The sequence below is a fragment of the Cebidichthys violaceus genome, unplaced genomic scaffold (genome assembly GCF_023349555.1).
Source record: "Cebidichthys violaceus isolate CVI_PGR_0920_01 unplaced genomic scaffold, fCebVio1.0.p SCAF_9, whole genome shotgun sequence".
NCBI classification, from domain to species: domain Eukaryota; kingdom Metazoa; phylum Chordata; class Actinopteri; order Perciformes; family Stichaeidae; genus Cebidichthys; species Cebidichthys violaceus.
In genome coordinates this window covers 8278315-8298802 of record NW_027176975.1, presented here as the reverse complement: position 1 = coordinate 8298802, position 20488 = coordinate 8278315, and the positions used below count along the sequence as shown (strand labels likewise).

The 20488-nt window shown below is 40.3% G+C and overlaps 2 protein-coding genes across 3 annotated transcripts; both read right to left on the bottom strand.

Annotated features, from left to right (window-relative positions):
- Positions 1 to 64: 64 nt before the first annotated feature.
- Positions 65 to 5930, bottom strand: LOC137867430 (acyl-CoA dehydrogenase family member 11-like). The gene is made up of 15 exons (XM_068704020.1): positions 5865 to 5930; positions 4602 to 4920; positions 4268 to 4491; positions 4000 to 4099; positions 3601 to 3718; positions 3174 to 3316; positions 2931 to 3083; positions 2521 to 2615; positions 2321 to 2420; positions 2091 to 2231; positions 1921 to 2013; positions 1735 to 1842; positions 1463 to 1634; positions 1024 to 1090; positions 65 to 933 (listed from the first exon to the last, which is right to left on the bottom strand). Exons 2-15 carry the CDS (start codon positions 4878 to 4880, stop codon positions 819 to 821), a joined length of 1908 nt encoding a protein of 635 aa, XP_068560121.1. The 5' UTR covers positions 4881 to 4920; positions 5865 to 5930; the 3' UTR covers positions 65 to 818.
- Positions 5931 to 6252: 322 nt separating this feature from the next.
- morc2 (MORC family CW-type zinc finger 2) lies at positions 6253 to 20467 on the bottom strand. 2 transcript variants are annotated; one of them, XM_068703519.1, is made up of 28 exons: positions 20379 to 20467; positions 19651 to 19805; positions 17957 to 18010; positions 17803 to 17837; positions 17651 to 17719; positions 17406 to 17496; positions 17199 to 17307; positions 16843 to 17002; positions 14167 to 14278; positions 13931 to 14056; positions 13765 to 13844; positions 13586 to 13668; positions 13356 to 13441; positions 13028 to 13168; positions 12786 to 12940; positions 12232 to 12360; positions 12033 to 12138; positions 11759 to 11891; positions 11595 to 11678; positions 10833 to 11072; positions 10491 to 10721; positions 8939 to 9046; positions 8537 to 8594; positions 8298 to 8436; positions 8042 to 8209; positions 7836 to 7929; positions 7351 to 7539; positions 6253 to 7196 (listed from the first exon to the last, which is right to left on the bottom strand). In XM_068703519.1, the coding sequence occupies exons 2-28, from the start codon at positions 19716 to 19718 to the stop codon at positions 7128 to 7130; spliced, it is 3117 nt and encodes a 1038-aa protein (XP_068559620.1). In that variant the 5' UTR covers positions 19719 to 19805; positions 20379 to 20467; the 3' UTR covers positions 6253 to 7127. The 2 variants fall into 2 exon arrangements, with proteins under 2 accessions (XP_068559620.1, XP_068559621.1); XM_068703520.1 differs by lacking the exon at positions 8939 to 9046.
- Between the last annotated feature and the right edge of the window lie 21 nt (positions 20468 to 20488).

The following is a 20488-nucleotide window of genomic DNA, read 5'->3' as shown; positions in this document are numbered from 1 at the left end:
CCTCGTAAACTCAAGACTCCAAAGAGGATACTGAAATATAAAATCTAAACAAAAAACAATCGAGTGAATATTGTATGGATTCTTTATTAATATATTTCCCAAAAAGCTGCTGTACATCACTTTTTAGCATTGTTGGCATGCTTTGCCCTTATTTCATTTCAGATATCATTTGGCACAATACAACAATAAAGTGAACTAACAATAGAATTAATCATAATGCCGTTTAAAATAATTAGCTGATGTATAAATTGTGTAAAACTTAAAAGTTCATATATTTTTTAATAGATACTACTAAAAGATACCCTCATGGACCATACTCCTATAGAATAGATAGGAGTTCACACATCCAATTTTTCCAATAGCAAAATGCATCATGTACTGTATGTAAAACTCCCTCCTGTTCCTCTTACTTCTGACCTGTGCTCTAGTTAATTTGAGGTTGGTTGATCTTTGCTTACTCTTGCCCTAAAAGTGTAATTAATGCAGGAGTAGTTATGACTCTGAAAGTAAAAAGTCTGTGGCCATGTTTAATTCATCCACTTCATACTGCATAAATTGTAAATCAGACAAAAATAGATATTGCAGATACTGCATATACAGAAGTAAATATAAAAATACCAAAATCACATTAGACAGGACAATATTTTATTAGATACTCAATTTTCAGTTTGATTTCTGTACTTTTACAGAAGTAGTTTTTATTTGTTATTTTTAATAAAACATGGTCTAAGTCATCTACAAAATTAAATATAATGAAGTATACAGTGACTAGATCTGCCAAAGAACTAAGGTGAGGTTAATCAGTCATCAGTGAACCTTCAGCCTTGGCTGGGCCAGTCATACACAAGTGCAGCATCAAGTGGCGCTGTGCTGAGCTCATAGCAGCCTCTCGCCTGTTTAGTCGTCACAGGGCACAAGTCGTGTTCACACCACCTGATAAAGGAACATAAAAATGGTGTTGTTTTTTTTAACCTGAAAGAAGTGTTAGTGTAACTTTCCTTTGATTTTTTGTTTTTATTTTACCTGAGCGCTGCATAGGTGTCAGATGAAGAAGCTCCCTCCCAACAGGCATGGTCAATGAGAAGGGCACCTGTAAACATCCATAATGTTAAAGGGGAAGTCCTCTAATTTTACATATCACCGTCTGTTTACAGGGCTTGGGGAGTACTAGAGCAAAAAAAAAGTATGAAGCCTTTTGTGGCTTTGGGGGGAAGTGTGTGGAGTCTTATAAATGGCCTTAAGTCATGTCACTTGAGTCCAAACACTACAAATGGATTTAGAAAGAAGTGAGAAAAAAATAAAAAATAAAATGTGAGTGTATATTCTGGTTCTGCTCCATCGATTACATTTTGTTTTATTTGTACTGTTAATTTAGAGTCTGATAATGTTACAGCAGTACAAAGCTAAATGGGAGATGTACTCTTTTAAGGGAGAGGAGTGTATGTGTGATTGTGGTGCCTACCTGTGTAGATGCGAGCCAGGCTGTAGGCCAGGTCTCTGGCTGCTAGTTCCAGATAGCCAGGTGCTCTTGTAGCTGCTACCTGAACAAAGTCCTCCAGTTCAGAGAGAGCACCGTCTACTGCTTTCACTGCCGGCGCCAATGTGGAAACACTTGATGCACCTGCAAGCAGGGACTACAAGGAGAAGAAAATAAGTGCATATCACATTCCTGTTTAACTCTGTCACAGATTAGTGACTGAAGTCGTTTGACAGGATTATTCCCTGACTCTGTACCTTGACATGGGTGAAGTAAGCGTGAAGAACCATGCCTGAGCTACGAGCCACACAGCGCAGCACGTCCAGGGACAGAACATTTGTGGTTCCTTCCCATATACTCAAAACCTGAGAGAGACAGAGACAGGTAAGCTTAAAAATTGCAAAAACTGTTAAACACGGTTGATTTGCATGTATTGACCTTACCTGTGCATCGCGAAGTAGTCCAGGCAACCCTGTATCCTCAATGTAGCCCTGTCCACCGAAGCTTTCCAAACCCTCCGACACCACAGCCACCGCCTGACACAAAACACAACAGACAGTGAGGTTACCATCAAAACGGAGAGTTTACCAACACATTTGCACAAGCTGGTCACCTGCTTCCCAGTGTACAGTTTGGCCACAGGAGTGAGCAAACGCAGCAGGTGTGTGTCATGCTGGGTCGCCATGCCGCTTTCTTCTCGGCCCAACAGACGACACACATCCATCACCAGAAGGAAAGCTCCACGAGTCTCCACCTGTCCATTTTAGAAGCAAGCATGAGTGAGGCATGATGGGAAACTTTGCATAGAGTTTGTGTAATTTGTTCAGCCCCTCACCAGCTCACCTCCATCCTAGCGAGAGTCTGTATGTGCAGCGGGTGGTCTTTAAGAAGCTTTCCAAAGGCAGTGCGGCGAGTGGCATAGTCACGAGCTAACTGGACTACCCTGTGAACACACACAAACACGTATAATTATTCAGCTCATTTATAGCATGTTTTTAGAAATGAGTGCAGGATTCAGTGCGGCGGTATGAGCAGTATCCCACCTTCTCATTGCAGCTGCTGCAGAGACGCTGTTGTGTATCCGGGTTATGGTCAGCATGTTTGCTATGGAGGACACACCTCTCCCTTTCTCTGAGAGCTGTAAATGAAGAGAGGGGAAAAAAGATATTGACTTTCACTTGTGCCAAAACAAATCAGTTGGCATTGCCTCAATAAAAGGATTAAATCACAAGTAAAATGCATTTCAATGGTGTCTAGTTTCCTTCTTATGTAGTGTTGTATTTCCAAATATAAATAGTATTTGTAATGGAGCATGAAATAAACGTGCTTTAGTATAAACAAAGTGAGCTGTACCTGAACACCGGTGTGGCTTCACAGGCATCAATCATATCTGCATAGACCATAGATGGAATCTACAGTTTTTAAATACTTCAATAACCGATGTGTAACTGACCCTGTGTGCCGGCAGGCCGTCCAGCAGTAACTCAGCAGTTGGCATCTGTCTTGTGCCCAGCTTGTCCTTCAGTCTCTGAACCTCTATACCCTTCAGCCGGCCATCCTCATCTCTACTCACCTCTGCATAGAACAAAGACAAACCCCTGCTGCCCTGTGGGAGAGAGACAAGCACACATTCAGTGCAATGAAATCACTTTGTAAGTCATTCCAGAGGAGTGATGTTATCGGATGTCTGCAGCACCGGTGTGGTCGCTCCGGTTCTGTCCTGCACTCTGGCCAGTGTAAGAGTCATGTCTGCATCTGTAGCAGAGGTGAACCACTTGAAGCCGTGTAGTTTGTATGAACCGTCTGTCTGGGGAACAGCCACCGTCTCTGTGCCACTGGCTGAGGAGATGCAAGACAGGGAGAGGCAACTCATGACGCAATAGTTAAGTCTTGTATTTAATTTAAGTATTTAATCACATTTCCTCAACAGATAATTCAAGTAACAACAATTAAGTATCATTGGAACATAAATAACAATTTCTGAAGTTTTTCTTTATGACACCTAAACAACTTTCACAACTCTTTCAAATACAGACGGTGATCGATGATGTACTGTAATCTTTAATCTGTTGGCTGAAGTTGATACTGGTTAATGCAAGACAACTGGGAGCGTCACTACTGACCCACGTCAGATCCTCCCTGTCTTTCGGTCATCCACTGTCCAGATGTCCAGAAATGCTCAGGCTGACGGGTAGTCAGATGGCTGTAGGCTTCGTCTACTGGCCATAAAACACCTATGGACTTTACATATACAGCCAAATAATCAAACGCTATGTTAATAAACTGTAAAAAGAACAACAGTCAAACAGTCCTCTGTTCAGCTGTGGAAATGAGGCTTACGGCTTATTTATTTCAGTCGTAGTCCAATTTTGGATGGAATTTTGGATATAGCTAAAACAAAGGACCTTTCACCTCATCCTGCTGCACCCGTTACTGTCACCGTCACGTTAGTGTTAGAACGTGCTCCTGTAAAAACATGAAAAACAGGCTTCCAGTTGTCTTTTTTTTGTTTTCTGACACACCTGGATGACTTTAGCAGCTCCGTCGGTCATGGCCAGAGGACAGGTGTAGAGACCAGAGGAGGGAGAGAAGATGTACAACTTGCTCATTTGATACACACGACTAGAAAACACAAACACACACACACACACACACACACACACACACACAATTACACTTAGTTTCTCCTTTAGAACAACATATCTTATTAGAAACTCCTAAAAGTGTTATTGAACTAAAATATGACATATGACTGAAACCAAAAAAGGAAGTATAACTCTGTCTCCTAACCTCCACTCCCCAAATGACCTCTCATAGCCAATGGCGACCAGCCCTTCCTGTGCCGACAGGTCTTTCATGCGTTTCCAGGCAGGGGAGGTCACGATGTGGTCCACTCGGCGACCCCAGGGGTCAAAGTGGACCAACCGTGGAGGAGTAACCTCACACTCTCGACCCCAGACGTCCACCTCATTTGCCACGCGCTCTCCAAATGCACGCAAGTCGGATACAGCTGCCTGTGAACAAGCGTATACTCATACAGTTACATAGATTATGAACAAGACCTCAGTTTATGTATAGTTTATTTCCATCAGCAGCCGATGGCGCAGCTGTGCTCCCTCCTCACCTCCTGGGGAAGGTGTCTCCTCAGGTATCCTCTTAGCAAGGCATCCTCTAGAAATGGGTTCTTCAGAACTGGTCTTTCCTGAAAGAAAGATCCGATTTTGGCTCTAGAGAAAGGAAGATACCCCGCTGCATCCCAGAGTTGTTCTTCATCAGCTCCTCTCGTGCCTGGCTCTGCTACACTGGCTAATCTGATGTGGACCAGCGGTGGAGGAACACCACACAACCCCCTGCAGCAGCCTCCAGCTACATGGCGGGTCAGTAGGGCTGAGCACACAGACATGTCTCAAGACCTGCAGTCTGATGGCAGACACATGAAGTAACTGTGTGGGAGAGAAGAATGACTGGGTTTCATTCTTTGAGCAATTAACAGGATTATCTAGAATCCAAAAACACATTTAACAATAAATATTAACAACACCACAAGTATGCAGTTTGTTTTGTTCACCCACAAGTGATGTTACTTTGAAGTAGGTTATATTTACAATAGCATATTTTCAAACAAACAGCCATTTCTTCCATTGACAGTACTTTGTTCAAACTATTACACCCCTAGAAGTGGATCAGTAATCCTACAAAACACTCACATGAAGCTCATGTGAAGAGATTTAATGACTTGTTTTCAGGGAGAGCAGAATGCATTCACCCGTTGACTTACTACTCTTGTGAAGACATATTTTTGGCATTTACCTTAACGTTATTCAAAAAAATTATGAAAATGTCCACATGACATAGCAATGTCTTTACAAATATGTAGCTAACGTAACTACAATCAATATTCTAGATTAGTAACGTTACGTTATCTTTGAACGAAAAAAGCCCAGTTAATTGACCATTTCAAATGAAAACTACTCTTACCACATAAAAGTAAATTATACTATTTGTAGTTAACTACGAATGCTTTATTAATGCCAATGCAACATTTAAATACAACCTAACTGAGCTAAGTAAGTTAACCCGGGATCACCGAAGTGGGTCAAAGTTCATTCCGCTGTCATTTTAATTTAATTGTAGTCTAATGGTTAATACAGGTAACAAGCAGCCAACCTGACCAGCTAAACCTGTTATCCCTTTTCATTAAACTGCGGAGTAGACTGTCGCTGCAACCTGAAATGACTCTGCAACGATCAACGATCTCAACAGTTGGCGTCAACGGTTTTCTACACGATTGACAATTACTTTTAGACAGTCTACATTTCTAACTGCTTTAATAACATTGAATTCTCATGTCACACGTATGACTTTCCTAGATGTAAGAGAAGATTACCTTTTGCAACTTTATCTGAAGTTAGCCCAGCACTGTTTACGTTCACCACAGCTGCAAACTCTTGCCTTCAAAATAAAAGTCCAGTTCCTTGTAAATAGTTCTGCCTTTGTAATTTAGTTAAATGGAAATTCGTTTAGTGCTCACATTGACTATTTTCATGGAAAAGATAAATATCTCATGTAAGCAAAGCGGTGTCCCCATTACTCTGGATAATCTATATACTGTCAAGTTTTCATAAAAGAAACATTACTGTTGCATTGAACAATTAAAATAATATTTTTCTGATCTGAGCATAAAAAAACATGTTCTATCTAAAATGTTGTAAATTTCCCACAACAATATTTTGTTGTTTAGCATATACAAGCAATGACATACATTCATCAAAAAGTGTTGCTGAACCTGTTTTATTGTTCTAAGTAAAGATTTGTCAAAAATACAGAATCCTTTGCTCTAATCAGAACAAACAGACTGAACGCATGCACCGTTTAATAAAACATTTCCATGACATGTTAAAAATCTGTTCAAAAGGAAGGACACAGGCACTGAATAATTATGAACACACAACTTTTGCATTTGAATGAGATTTTTTTTTCTTCCAAAAATAAACACAAAACAGTCACATCTTAAATGCAGGAGGGATATATGGGAATAATCATACTGATAAAACCCAGTAAGTAGTTCTCGTTTGTGGGCGTGGCACACCACCCAACCGTAAAATATGAACCTGGTTTGCTCCTCACACCAGGGTGGAGGAAGGTAATAGTCAACACTGATGTGTTTTTAGTGTATAAAAATAAAAGTTAATGTTTTAGTACAGGATGCAATGCAGCACACAGCACAGTCACTTGGTGTTCAACTCTCACCAGACAATGGACCAAAACAGGAACAAATGTAGTCTGTAGTTTGTCACAGCATTAGCTGACTATATAAATGGACCTACACAAAGTATTTAAAAAGGTCAATCAGGATAGGATGTCTTAAACATAGATTAACATATATAAGCAGGTGTATAAACAGAACTAATGAGAAAACCCACCAGCTACCCAACAACGTAGAAACACCAGAGAACCTGGCAAAACTCAAAGAGCACACAAGTGCTGATTAAACGCTGGAAAGATCGAAATCAAAGATCATAGCCATGACATTCTGATTAAACATCCAACTCTGCACATAAAGATGAGTCCTTTGGGAGCCGTCAACAAATAATGGCTGGAATGAAATCTGCCAGTCTGTTTTATGTGCACGTACTCTTCTCGGCCTTCTTTAATCACCCTTGGTAAGGAGGTCCTCGATGTATGCGTCAAGCTCGTCATCTGTGTTGATGTCAATGTCCTAAAAGTGGAAAAAAGCAACATTACGTACGGCAAACAATGACAATTCTAGAACAAAGATTCCATTTGATAGACAGGTAAGAGGGATGGGTAATATTTTGTCTGTGATGTCCTGTGTCTTGGACCATCAATAAGTACAGATAAAGCAATCGAACCTCTTGTACTTTTTGAAGGAGTGCGACAATGTTTGTTCGTAGTTTCTGTAGTTTCTCGTCTGCCTCCTTCAGTTTCACCTCATTGCTGTTGCTCTTCTCTTCCACAGCTTTGGCCCTGGCATCAGCTCTGCTCTGGTACGAGTTACACAAAGACTGGAGACCTGATTCATACTGCTGGAAATACTCTCTCTAAAATGGAGAAGGAAAAACACAATACACTGACACTCAATACTCTGGACAACACACAACAGTTTACTAGATATTCCAATGTGTAGTATTGCTGGACACAACCAATTTCCCGGCAGATACAGTCGTGTATTCTCTAAGCATTGTATTGCTTTCAATGTCCTCAACGCTCAGCATCTCAATTTATTGATCATACTAATGTTTTGGTCCTTCAGCGTTTTTTGGTTGTCATCTTTGTTTTTTAAATTTCTATTCTAACCTAAGGATCAGTCTGTTGAACCATATATTATTTATCTCACCAAAGGAAAGGCCACCAACTCCTCAGCCGTCATGCTGTTAACATCATCCTTTGGGATTTGAAAAGCAGGAGGGAAAAAGTAACCCAACATTGTCCTGGAAGCACAAATTGCACAGTGAACACCCCACAGCATTAAGAAACAATGTGCCCTGGCTGTCATCACTTACACAGTGTATTAACAACACCGGTTCATCGTCATCAGCTCACCTCAACATGGTGACGAGACTATCGGTCACCTCTCGACTGGTTCCTGGTTGAGTAGTGTCGGGCTCCATGGGTGCTGGACCCTTCTCAGCCTCCTGCTGGGTGTCAGGTGTCTGAGAGATTGGAGATGGCGGCCGCATCAACCGGACTTCATCACTACCCTTGAACACCCTTCAGACACACAATTATAGGATATTAATTATCTGGCAAAGTCAACAAAATGTGCCTCGAATGCAGCGAAACAGACAAAGAATCTTACCATCTGTCTTTAGGGGTGGATCTAGGCACATAGTCAAACTTCACTTTCCAGCGAACACTCTGTTTATTCGCCTCAACAGCAATGACTTTGCCTGTGTACCACTCCTTGTTGACACGTACTTCCACCAGCAGACCCTTATCTGTGGAAAAAAAAAAGAAGGTAGAAATTATTATATTAGAGCTTTTGATTTCCAGCTGTATGTGTGATACATGTTAGTGTAGAGCAGTCCATCATCTCACCTTTCTGAGGATTTTTAGTGTCGTTCTCTGTATCCTCCTGAGGGGACTTCTCAGATGCCTGCAAAAACAAAACAATCATAACTCCCACTGCAGTGAGAGAAACACCGTTTACTGGAAAGAGTAAGGTTAAAAGAAATGAGTTGAAACCCTGTTAATGAAAGAAGTGAAAGTCCCAATGTGATCTCAGGCATTGGGTGGGATTGTCATGCTTGATTGCAGCGGTTAGAAGAATATGAAAACTTTAGTTTCAAGAGAAGATTGTCATAGAAGAAAGAATATAATCTGACAGTACACCCAGATTAGATAAAAGGTTTAATTGTCGTGATTGTTAGAGGTTGTGAGAGAAGATGCAGCCCAGCTATCTATGTAAAGGTAGTAGAGAGAGGGACTGAGTAAAGCTACCTTTGCTTTAGCCCCATGCTGTTGCATGGAAATGGGTTTAGGGATAGAGGTTGGTGTAGTTGGTGTCTGCCTTATAAGAGTAGGAACTCCTTTCTTCTGGGTCTTAACCTGGAAGGTCAAGAGCAGAGGGGCTCCGATTGGAGGTTCAGTAGCCTACTGAGCCAACCTGGAATGCCTGCACTTCATTCTCTTCCTCAATATATGAACCTGACACTAAATTCAGTGTCACCATCTTGCCAGCCATCCAAATACTGTAGGAATCTAATTCAGCAGTGCTCGCTGCAGTTTAGTTCAAAGTCTCCTGATAAAAAGATGCATAACCTTTATTCCTGAGGAACTATTGGAGTTAGGTTTTCATCTGTAATGGATGAAGACTTTTATGGTGCTGTAAACAAACAACTGTTTAGCTCATTTCTGTCTCCTCTCAGTCATCTTGTCCCCTTCATTTACTCACTTCCTAGAAGGGAGGCGTGTTAACAAAAGGAGGCAACAAGCAGCACAAAAAACACAGCAGCACACACCATCACATCACTGACACACACAGGCTGACTCACAAGATTACGGGGAACACTTGAATGGTTTATGCAGCATTGCTAATGCTGTCATTGTATTCTATACATAGTGGTGTAACGGACCACTGTCGATCCTTGATACGTACGGATCCCCCCTTGCGGTTCGGCACGCAGGTGAACCGCGGGTTAGTTACACAGTTTAACATTAAACATCACAGTGTGTAATAAAGTTTTACTGACGATCGTTATCTGCCGATGTTCAGTAAAATATGCAATCAGGACATCAGCATTTATGCTTTTCTAGTCGTCGATCTCTGATACCGTTCGGTTACATTGTGATGCGTTCAGACTCTGTTCAGTTAAAATGAGTATTGGGCTCAGGTAAACTATAATGTTATCATGATGTGTTCACATGTAATCCTGTAAAATGTAGTGTTGTTGATAAACTTGAATGAATCCAGTTGTTTGAAGGTGATGTTTTCACAACAACATAAATAGATATTAGAGATGAATTATGAGCCGTCTAACTTCCTAACACTAGCTATATGCAGCTTATAACACATCATTAAAACTACAAATGACAAGATTTGTTTAAAATCAATAAAAATACAATCGTTTATATCCTTATTTAAATTGTGTGTTTTTATGAAGAATAACAAAGTAAAAGGATAATATTTAGAATTGTTGATGGATTAAATTACTTCAGAGAGGTTGAAATGATTTTTGGGACAGCTGTCTACTCAAACAACAAAGGAATCTGTATACGCAACGTTTTTGTCATATATTGTCATATTAGTATCGGCTGCAAAAAAACATAATTAGGGATCTCTAAAAGTTATATTTACTCTTTATTTTTGGTGCTGATCTGATCCGTGATCCAATCCAAACCATGAGTTTTAAACACGTTGCACCACTAATGCATATGTACGTTTTGCAGTATTGAAATTTGTATAAGTTGTACAATTAAACATTTGAGCTACAATCTCTCTGACCTGATGCAAAGGAAAGTTAACTCTAATTCTGTGAATTCTGTTGTTTACCTCGTCCAACTTGCCACGTTTGGCAGGTAAGGCCTTATCTATCACTTTCCCGCGATTACCAGCTGCTGCAGCCATCTTGGATTTCTTTGTCTGTGGTTCTTCCTCCTCACTCTCCTCCTCCTCCTCCTCCTCCTCCTCCTCCTCCTCCTCCTCTTCTTCCTCACTGTCGTCCTGGTCTATAATTCTCTTGCGTTGTCCAGCTGGTTTGGTCGGTGATGCTTTGGCAGGTGTCTATGTCAGGAGACAGAAATCATTACGTCACACTATCTTGTACATGCAGCCTATTAAATACTTTGGTACTTTTTGGTATTAGTGACGTATTTCCTAAAACCTGTAACTTACCCGAGAGCTGCGGCTGGGTGGGGGTGTTTTGGCTGTAGCTTTGGGTACAGGCTTTGCTGCAGATGGAGAAGGCTTTGCTGCACCTCTGGACCTGGATGGGTCGACTTTGGGTGGCGGCGGAGCGACAGGTGTTCGTGTAGGGCGCTGAGAAGCTGCACGAGATGGAGGTGTGCTTTTTAGGTGAGCTGGGAGCGGTGGGGAGCGAGGGCGTATGATGGACCTTTCAGAAGACCTAGTTGCCTGAACCAATGACATGTGAAACACACACAAAAATAAATATTTGCGTGAGATAAAGAATGAAAAACAAGATCACCAAGTCATTATGAACAAACCAGTAGTTGGTGAACAAGTACAGGCACTATTTCATCTGTAAAGAATAGCTTTCACAGCACAATCAAATCATATAAACCTTTATATTTTATTTATTTTTGTAAAAATCTGTGAAATTAGCGGTGATGACCTTTCACTTCTTTTGAGGTTTGCCTTTTTACAAGTAGACATTTTTTCCAGGTGGGAAAAATAAAACAGGAAACAATGTTTCGAAAGTCATAAAATAGAAGCAAATCATTTCTGTTTTCACCTGCATTTTATTAGCAGCAAGAACTTTCCCGTTAATACTCATATTTCCAGGGATATTACCAGAATCAACAATAAATTAAGTTGAAGAGCTAAACAGCAACTGAGAATAATCTGACAGGAGTATTTACAAAAATGTAGCCAGCATTAGAAACCCACAAGAAGCACAGTATGGTGAAGTTTTACCTGAGAGGAGCTCTCTGTTGGTTTCATGCTGACATCTAGTGGTAGCTTCTTCACATCTGCTGCAGATTTGACGGTGCTGGTTTTCTGATCAGAGAAAATACAATGAATCATGTGCTATGTACACATGAGAGAGCGACAGAAAGAGAGAGCGGAGGACGAGGTACCTGCAAGGCATCTAGTTTCCCCTGCTGCTGTTTGATCTTCTCTGCCAGTTCTTTCTGTTTGTCTTCAGCTGTCTGCTTGTCTTTCTTCAGAACACCACACGGCACATTTTGTTTCTGTTCAGAAGCATCACACCTAAAACACAAAATAAACACTATATATAGCATGTAGGAACACCACATCGGCATTCAGTAGATATGTTACACAAATAATAAAACTAATACCATAGCGTGAATGTTTAAAGACATATCCTAGAAAATAACATTCAGTGTGTACCTGTCCTGGGAGCTGTCAGGGTTCATGAGACACACCCAACTGTCTGGGTAGCGTTTGTCCACCGCATCCATCTGGAATGGCAGCGTTCTCCACTTTAAACACTTATCTGAAAATACATCGCAGATTGAGAGAGTCAGCGTAAGTTAGTTTGTCGAGGTACAGTTTGTGTGTTTTGTGTGTGTATGGATCTGTAACTCACCACACTGGATAGTAAGTGGTATCTCCATGCCACGACGTCTCTTGTATCTCGACTCTGATGACGGAGGTGCAGACCAGCTGGCAGACAGATATCCAAACTCATCCCAGAACTTCACTATGCCTTTCTGAGCTGCAAAACACAGACACAGACACTCTTAGCATTTCCTACAGCAATACGCTATTAATCAAAATAAAAAGTTATTCATGCAAATGGTTAAAGTGGCCATTTTTGAGGTGAGCACTTCCCTCATAGTTCCTTACTGCAGCTTTGCAAGTGTGTGTGCACACTGGAGGGAGATTGGGAGGGCAGTGTAATGCAGCCAGGACGAGGCTTTGACTTTCAGCCCGTCTTTCAACCAAATTTCAACTAAAATAATATGCTGTCACATTATTTTTATGGTTTTATGAGAATGGTTTCCACTTGAAACTTTTTACCGCAAGTGTAACAGATTGATGTAAATCCCTTGATAGTTTTACGGAAAACTTTTTTTTCCTTTTTCGAATCGTGCAGGTTAAGTGTTGGCGATGGAAATCCGGCAATTCAGAGAAACTCACCAATGTTGGAGTCCTTCCAGTACTGAGCTAAATGTTCCCCCATGGATTTCAGTAAATGTCGATACTCCTTAGCATCTGCAAAGTCCTGTTTGTTGTGAGTAGGCTCTAGAATTAAATATGGGACATCCACTACTCCAACCACACCTCCACAGGCCCTGAAACACAAATCATATAACTGTAAACTATTTCTCTTAATCATTCAAACACTAGCACCTTCCAATCTCCATGTTCATTTTACTCACATGCCTCCCTCCAGCTGGGGCCCTGTTTTCTCGTACATCTTGATGAGACGAGAACAGTTGTACACAAACATCCCGTCCAGGTCTCTCTGTCCTATGTTCACTCCGAATATAAAATTCAACTCCTTTGGCTCCTTTAATGCTCTGAGGAACAAGAAAGTGTTGGAGACTGATAGGATGTATACAAAGCCCAGCAAAACAAAGCGATTGTGTTGTGTTTTTAAGTTACTATTCTATATTATTTCCATGGGGTTGAAACAAAAACTGTACTTTAACTGTTTGTAAATCCATGAATAGGAGAAATAAGGTTTTACAATGTTGACGATCATACTTCTGTTTGGCTTCGAGAATCCTTTTCTTCATGTCACAATCCCGCCGAAGCATCATGGCTGAATCTTGAACCTTTCTCAGAATTGCCTAGAGGAAGAGAGGGCGGAGGGAGAGTCAGCTGAGACAACCTTAAATTAAAGTAGGGAATTTTTTTGACTGTTGCAGACTAGAAGCTTGTTTACATAGACAAAACTATATTTGCATTTGAAAAATTAAAACAGTAAGTCATACCCGTGAATCTTTTGACAGGTCATCTCCTAATCTGGCCTCCAAAGCTATCTGCTTACTCTCCGCTTCTCTGGCTTTCTCTTCCGCTGAAATAAAAAAAACAAATTGTTGCTGATGAGCACAAGGGAGTCACAACACAAAAGCAAAATGTAAATGAAAACACCATTTCCCCACTGACTCACCAATCTTAGCAAGGTGATCTGCTTTCTTCACTTCTTGCTCAGCACGGGTTTTGAAGCGAGTTGATGTGTATTTATAAACCCTATAAACAAAACGAGTATGCTAATCAAAGTATTGTCACTGGACTACAGTAGTTACAGACACAGTATAAATGAGTAATCACATTACCTTGGTTTATATAAACAGCAGGACAGTCTCTTGGTCCTGACTTTATGTCCCTGGATAAAAATCCTCATGCGTGGGTCGATGTACAGAACAGCAGCGTACGCCCTGAACGACCGCTTCTCTGGCTTCCTATGAGAGAGAAAAGGGCACAGCCATCAACAATCCAAAAATGATTAATTAATACAACAACAACCTTTCACCGAGGGTTAGTGATCACATGGTTAAATGGAGTCACTCACACTCCTTCAACAGGTGTCCCAGCCATCAGTATGTCCTGGTGATCTGTCTCTACATCCAGCTCTGGTTCTCTGTTGTCCATCAGCTTCAGATTATAGATGACCACAAGAGTGCCTTTAAATAAAACAACACACAAAAGCAAGCATTGCAATCATTATCAATCATGTCATTCCCTAAAACTAAACAGTAACTAGAATTACTGCCTCGTGGTTTAAATCCATGTCTGTTGAAAATGTCATCACATGAAATCCATTCCTCTCTTTGCATGCAGGCTTTATAAAGAGCTTCTTTTGTGAAGCTGCGTCACTCGTGGTGTGAAGGAGAGAATCCAGATGCTTCTTGTTATTGAGAATGAGAATTTGTTCATTGACAGTTTGCTATATTTACTGTTCATTTTATTTCTTATTCTTTTTACTTATTTGTTACATGTTCGAAGTAAATAAATGCATATGAAATGAAACGTAAGGATTGTTACTGTCTATTCATATTCATCAACATGAATCCCATTACTTTATGACTGTTTGAGTATAATTGTTAAACTTGTGTAAGATAAGCATATTGTTTGTTTTCATGGACGGCCGAATGGTGCGTCACTTTAAATATAAAGATAAATATAAAGATCTACTTTCCTTTAGTAAAGGAAGGTCCAGTGCTTCCTATGCTAAAGGAGCTAATAAAAGGAAGCATTGAAGCGCCTTTCCTTAGCATTTAGATAATTCGAACCGCTCTCATCATGGTGGCCACATAGATACTTCCGAGTCATTTCACTCCATTAGGAACCTTCCTTATCAAAAAGGACTATCGACCGCAGCCCAAGAGCACATTGGTGCAAACTTTGAAGAAATTCCCTCAAGAGGTTCCTGAGATATCGTGTTATCGTGGTATGGATGGATGGGCGAACGACCCGAAAATATAAAGATTACAAATATATTAAAAAGAATAATTTCCAGGAGACATAGTTTTTAGAGCAATATGTACAGTGGATATAAAAAGTCTACACACCCCTGTTAAAAGGCCAGGTTTTTGTGATGTAAAAAAATGATACCAAGATAAATCCTGTCAGAACTTTTTCAACCTTTAATGTGACCTATAACGTGAACAATTCAATTGAAAAACAAACTGAAATCTTTTAGGGGGGAAAATAAAAAACGTACATAACCTGGTTGCATAAATATGCACACCCTCTTATAACTGGGGATGTGGCTGTGTTCAGAATTAACCAATCACATTCAAACTCATGTTAAATAGTAGTCAGTACACACCTGCCATCATTTAAAGTGACTCTAATTAATCCCAAATAAAGTTTAGCTGTTCTAGAATGATTTTTCTGACATTTTCTTAGTTGCATCTTACAGCAAAAGCCATGGTCCCCAGAGAGCTTCTAAAGCATCAGAGGGTTCTCATTGTTGAAAGGTATCAGTCAGGAGAAGGGTACAAAAGAATATCCAAGGCATTAGATGTACCATGGAACACAGTGAAGACAGTCATCATCAAGTGGAGAAAATATAGCACAACTTTGACATTATCAAGAACTGGACGTCCCTCAAAAATTGATGAAAAGGCGAGAAGAAAAATGGTCGGGGAGGCTTCCAAGAGGCCTACAGCAACATTAAAGGAGATGCAGGAATTTCTGGCAAGTACTGGCTGTGTACTACATGTGACAATAATCTCCCGTATTCTTCATATGTTTGGGCTATGGGGTAGGGTGGCAAGACGGAAGCCTTTTCTTACAAAGAAAAACATCCAAGCACGGAAAAAATTTGCAAAAACATACATGAAGTCTCCAAAAGCATGTGGGGAAATGTGTTATGGTCTGATGAAACCAAGGTTGAACGTTTTGGCCATAATTCCAAAAGGTATGTTTGGCACAAAAACAACACTGCACATCACTCAAAGAACACCATACCCACAGTGAAGCATGGTGGTGGTGGCAGCATCATGCTTTGGGGCTGTTTTTCTTCAGCTGGAACCGGGGCCTTAGTCAAGGTGGAGGGAATTAGGAACAACTCCAAATACCAGTCAATTTTGGCATCAAACCTTCAGGCTTCCGTTAGAAAGCTGAAGATGAAGAGGAATTTAACCTTTCAGTACGACAACGAGCCAAAGCTTACCACTCAATCAACAAAAGCATGGCTTCACCAGAAGAAGATTAAAGTTTTGGAATGGCCCAGCCAGAGCCCAGACCTGAATCCAATACAACATCTGTGGGGTGATCTGAAGAGGGCTGTGCACAGGAGATGCCCTCGCAATCTCACAGATTTGGAGCTCTTTTGCAAAGAAGAGTGGGCAAATATTGCCAAGTCAAGATGTGCCATGCTAATAGACTCCTACCCAAAAAGACTGAGTGCTGTAATAAAATCAAAAGGTGCTTCAACAAAGTATTAGTTTCAGGATGTGCATATTTATGCAACCAGGTTATGTATGTTTTTTATTTTATATTTTTCCCCCCTAAAAGATTTCAGTTTGTTTTTCAATTGAATTGTTCACGTTATAGGTCACATTAAAGGTTGAAAAAGTTCTGACAGGATTTATCTTGGTCTCATTTTTTTACATCACAAAAACCTGGCCTTTTAACAGGGGTGTGTAGACTTTTTATATCCACTGTATGCTGGCTATGAACTTTTATTGCCATTGCAAAATGAATCTCTTCACATGGAGACAAACATTCATATGCTTACCACTGCTACTTTCTATTTTGTTGAACTGCTCCATCAGCTGCTGTTCATTTTTAAAAGGAGAGTATTTGAAGATCAGCTCAGTCTCTATGGCGTACTTCTCTGGGTCAGAGGTCAGTGGCTCCTTGGTTCTCAGATCCCAGGAGGGAAGGGGCACGATCACCTGAGGAGGGAGGATAAAAATCCTTAAGTACACAAGTGTAGAGTTCTTTGAGCAGTCAAAGATAATAAGATGAGTTAAAAAAAACTCACTCTTCCTGTTGCACTTCCACACAATCAGTTAGGCACAATTTGTAATCAAGTTACTTTTAAACATCCCTAACAACAGTGACGACCTCGCTCCAGCTTTTGACTCTGACCTCATCCAGTCCCTCCTCTTCATGGAAAGTCCTTGACATGAAAAGGCAAGTGAGCGTGTCGCCCTTTTTTGTGAACAAGATGAAGTCTTTCCCAATACGCATGGAGCCGCTGTGAAAACAAACACATTTTTGATGGTGAAAAATGATTCAAACACTAGTGCACCAACTGCCCAATGTCATCAAACACAAGTTAGGTGAGGGTCTTACGATTTCAGGCCGTTTCCATACTGGCCAATCTGAGTGGACTCAGGGGACCGCTTGTTTGACTTTCCAAACTGAATCACGTGCGTTGACTCATCTAGTAATAGAAAGGCGGTCATCATCATGTTTCACACACGAAACAAACTTATCATCAGAAAACGTAACAATGGACCTACAACAAAGTACCTTTAATCATGAAATAAAAATAACTAAAAACTAGCTTTAAGTGATTTAATAAAAGGAGTACTTACTAGGGTCCATTCCAATGCCATCATCCAGAAAACAGAGCATGTAGCCACCCCGCAGCTCTGGCCTTTTTTCTGTTAGCAAAGCAGGAAGGTGAAGAAGACATGTTAGGAGAAATGAATGAATGCTTTATTGGGTGAGTTATTCTGAGGTGTACCTGTGTAGATGTCTATTCGTGTGGCATTGGCATCTCTGTGAAAGAAATAAACCAACTTTGAGACAACGAGAAAGACATCAGGCTAACGATGAAGTTTTCCAGTCTACACAATTTGTCATCAGTTATATGCCCTGTTGTAAATCATTATGAGTACCTTGAATTGTCCACAAGCTCCGCCAAGGCTCCAAATAAGAACTCGTGGGTTGTCCTGAAAGTAGACCACTCATTTAATTCAGTCAATATACTTGAGTGTTAAAGAAGAATTTAACTTGAGTTGACAGGGCAAGCTGGTCAGAGAAAAGGGATTTACAGGAGATACTTGTTGCCAGCATCGGATCCTCACATTAATATTCTGCGTGGGATTGTTATTCAGTTATACAACTTGTATTTCCTCAAGTCTATTGAGAGATATGTGTCAATGCTAACAGAACAGCGGATTGTCATTTCCAATGTATTAACTCATTCACTATAAAGCACTCATTCTCACATTTACCTACAAAGCAAGGAATCTCTGTCTATGTCGTCAGATCAGTCTCAATATTAATTCATGAATACAGAATGATGTATGTATTTTGTGACATATACATATATATCTCTCTACAAAATTATTTTTCAATGCACAGAAAAACAGTTAATATATATAAATGTAAGCAAAATCCACATATGGAAAAGTAAGATTCAGCCAGTATTAGTTTGATATATTAATAATATAACAGCTGAGCGAAGTGCATTACAACTTTTACAAGTTTGCCTCTGCAGTGCCACTAGTAATCACATTCGCTGTCTCTTCAGCGTTAGCGAACGTTGGCTAACATTAGTGTAGCTATACGTTTGTTTTTCAAATGATGGTCTGTTCTTCAGCATCGTGGATGTAACTTCCAATCCATTTTCTGTATCGCTTTGCTTGGATTGTTTTGGGGACAGAGATATCACGTTCACAAGAGTCAGACGTACAAAGCCCAGGATGTAATATCGTCTCTGTTAAATCAGAGACGATAGAAAAGCTTGGCCTCTGGGTTTTATGGCCATGGCTGGAGAAAAGGAAAGAAGCATCACGGCTTCCAAAAGCTCTCCGATTTGTTCCAGATTTTTTCCGAAAACAAATACTGCTGCATGCCCAACCACATAGCAATGAGCACACTATGTACAATCATGTTGCAATGACCACAAACAAGTGACCGTGATTACTCTGCTGAATAAGTTAAGTTTCGTAGATCTGACATACTGTATATGTTTGTAAAGTTTTAATAAATGACAAAAATATCTTTTTGTGTTTATTATTGCTAATATGTTTCAAAAAGATAGTTGCTGGATCACTGAAGTAGGAATGTATGCACTTAAGTTTTAAGCATATTTCTTATTCCATATATAATACACACCAACAGAGTAAAGTTTAGTAAATGTTAGCCGATATACATTACATGTATCACATAACATAATATGGCCCATGTAGACTTAAACAATATTTGATGGAACGCAAGGTTGTATTCAGTGCAAACTGACATGTAATTAATTAAGAGCATATTTTCCTCTTTTTTGAGCAGACGATCAGGTTTAAACTGATGTAACCCGTTCATCTATTCAAGTACCCTCTTAAATTGGATTAAGGTTGGGTTAATGTTTATTTATAGTGTAGAGGTAGGGCGTATCTGAACAACAATAACGTTGTTGGACATTGATCAGTTGTAAAGCGTTCAGCCATTTGAGCGCATTGCAAAAAAATAAATCCCATGGATGAGCTGGTCAATTTTAGTCAGTATCTGTCTAGTTTGTTGTGTGTGTAATATTTGCGGTCACAAGTATGTGTAGTACCAAGTTCATAAGCACATGAAGCAAGCCGGTACTTACGAATTTGTGTGCAGGTACTCAAAAGTGAGCTGAGCCCTGCTCAGGTTGCTGTAGTTAGAGTAGGCCATGGCCACACACAGTTATTCCCAGTTTCGTTCCTGGTCTAATGATGGGCTTCTTCCTTGCCAACCAAGTTTTAGTCGAGAATGTTCATCCTGAAAAGGAAAAGAATCACAGATCTTGTATATTCAAAATTACCTACAAGGTGCCTTACTCCATTAATTGACACCATAGCCATGATCTGACAGCAGTTGATGTGGATGCTTTGTTTACATCAAGTGAAAGGGGACAAGTTAACACCCACACCTTACTAAGCATGCCCCTAAGTGAAGGTTACCACGTGGGAGGCCTGATTGGGAACAACACAATTAGGTCACAGCATTACCAATGAAGACGTTTATGTATTTATGCAGAAGGCAGTTATTGGTCGAGGCCTAGTCATGTTTGATATATGATAAAACATAATTCCAGACGTTATGCAGCAACTGATACTAACGGTTAATGTTCGCCTACCAAACGTTACGTTAGCTAGCGGACATTTGCGTCTTCTAAAGTGTTTATTAGCTAACGGTAGCTAGCTAGCTAGCTTCACACTGTGGATACATGTAACCTAGCTGACGTTAGCCCTATCAAGTCGTTTTCACCGACTTTGCAGACCGTTTGACATGCCGGCGACTCTGTAGTGGCTTCGCACTAGTGTAATAGTCCGTCCAAGGAAGAATACATACTTTGTATCGTTACGTTTCCTTTTACCTAACATAAAACAATCCGCCAGGCCTCGAAGAATCCGACCACTTCGACGTTGGTTACTTGGTTTCCCTCTGTTCTGCAGAAATCC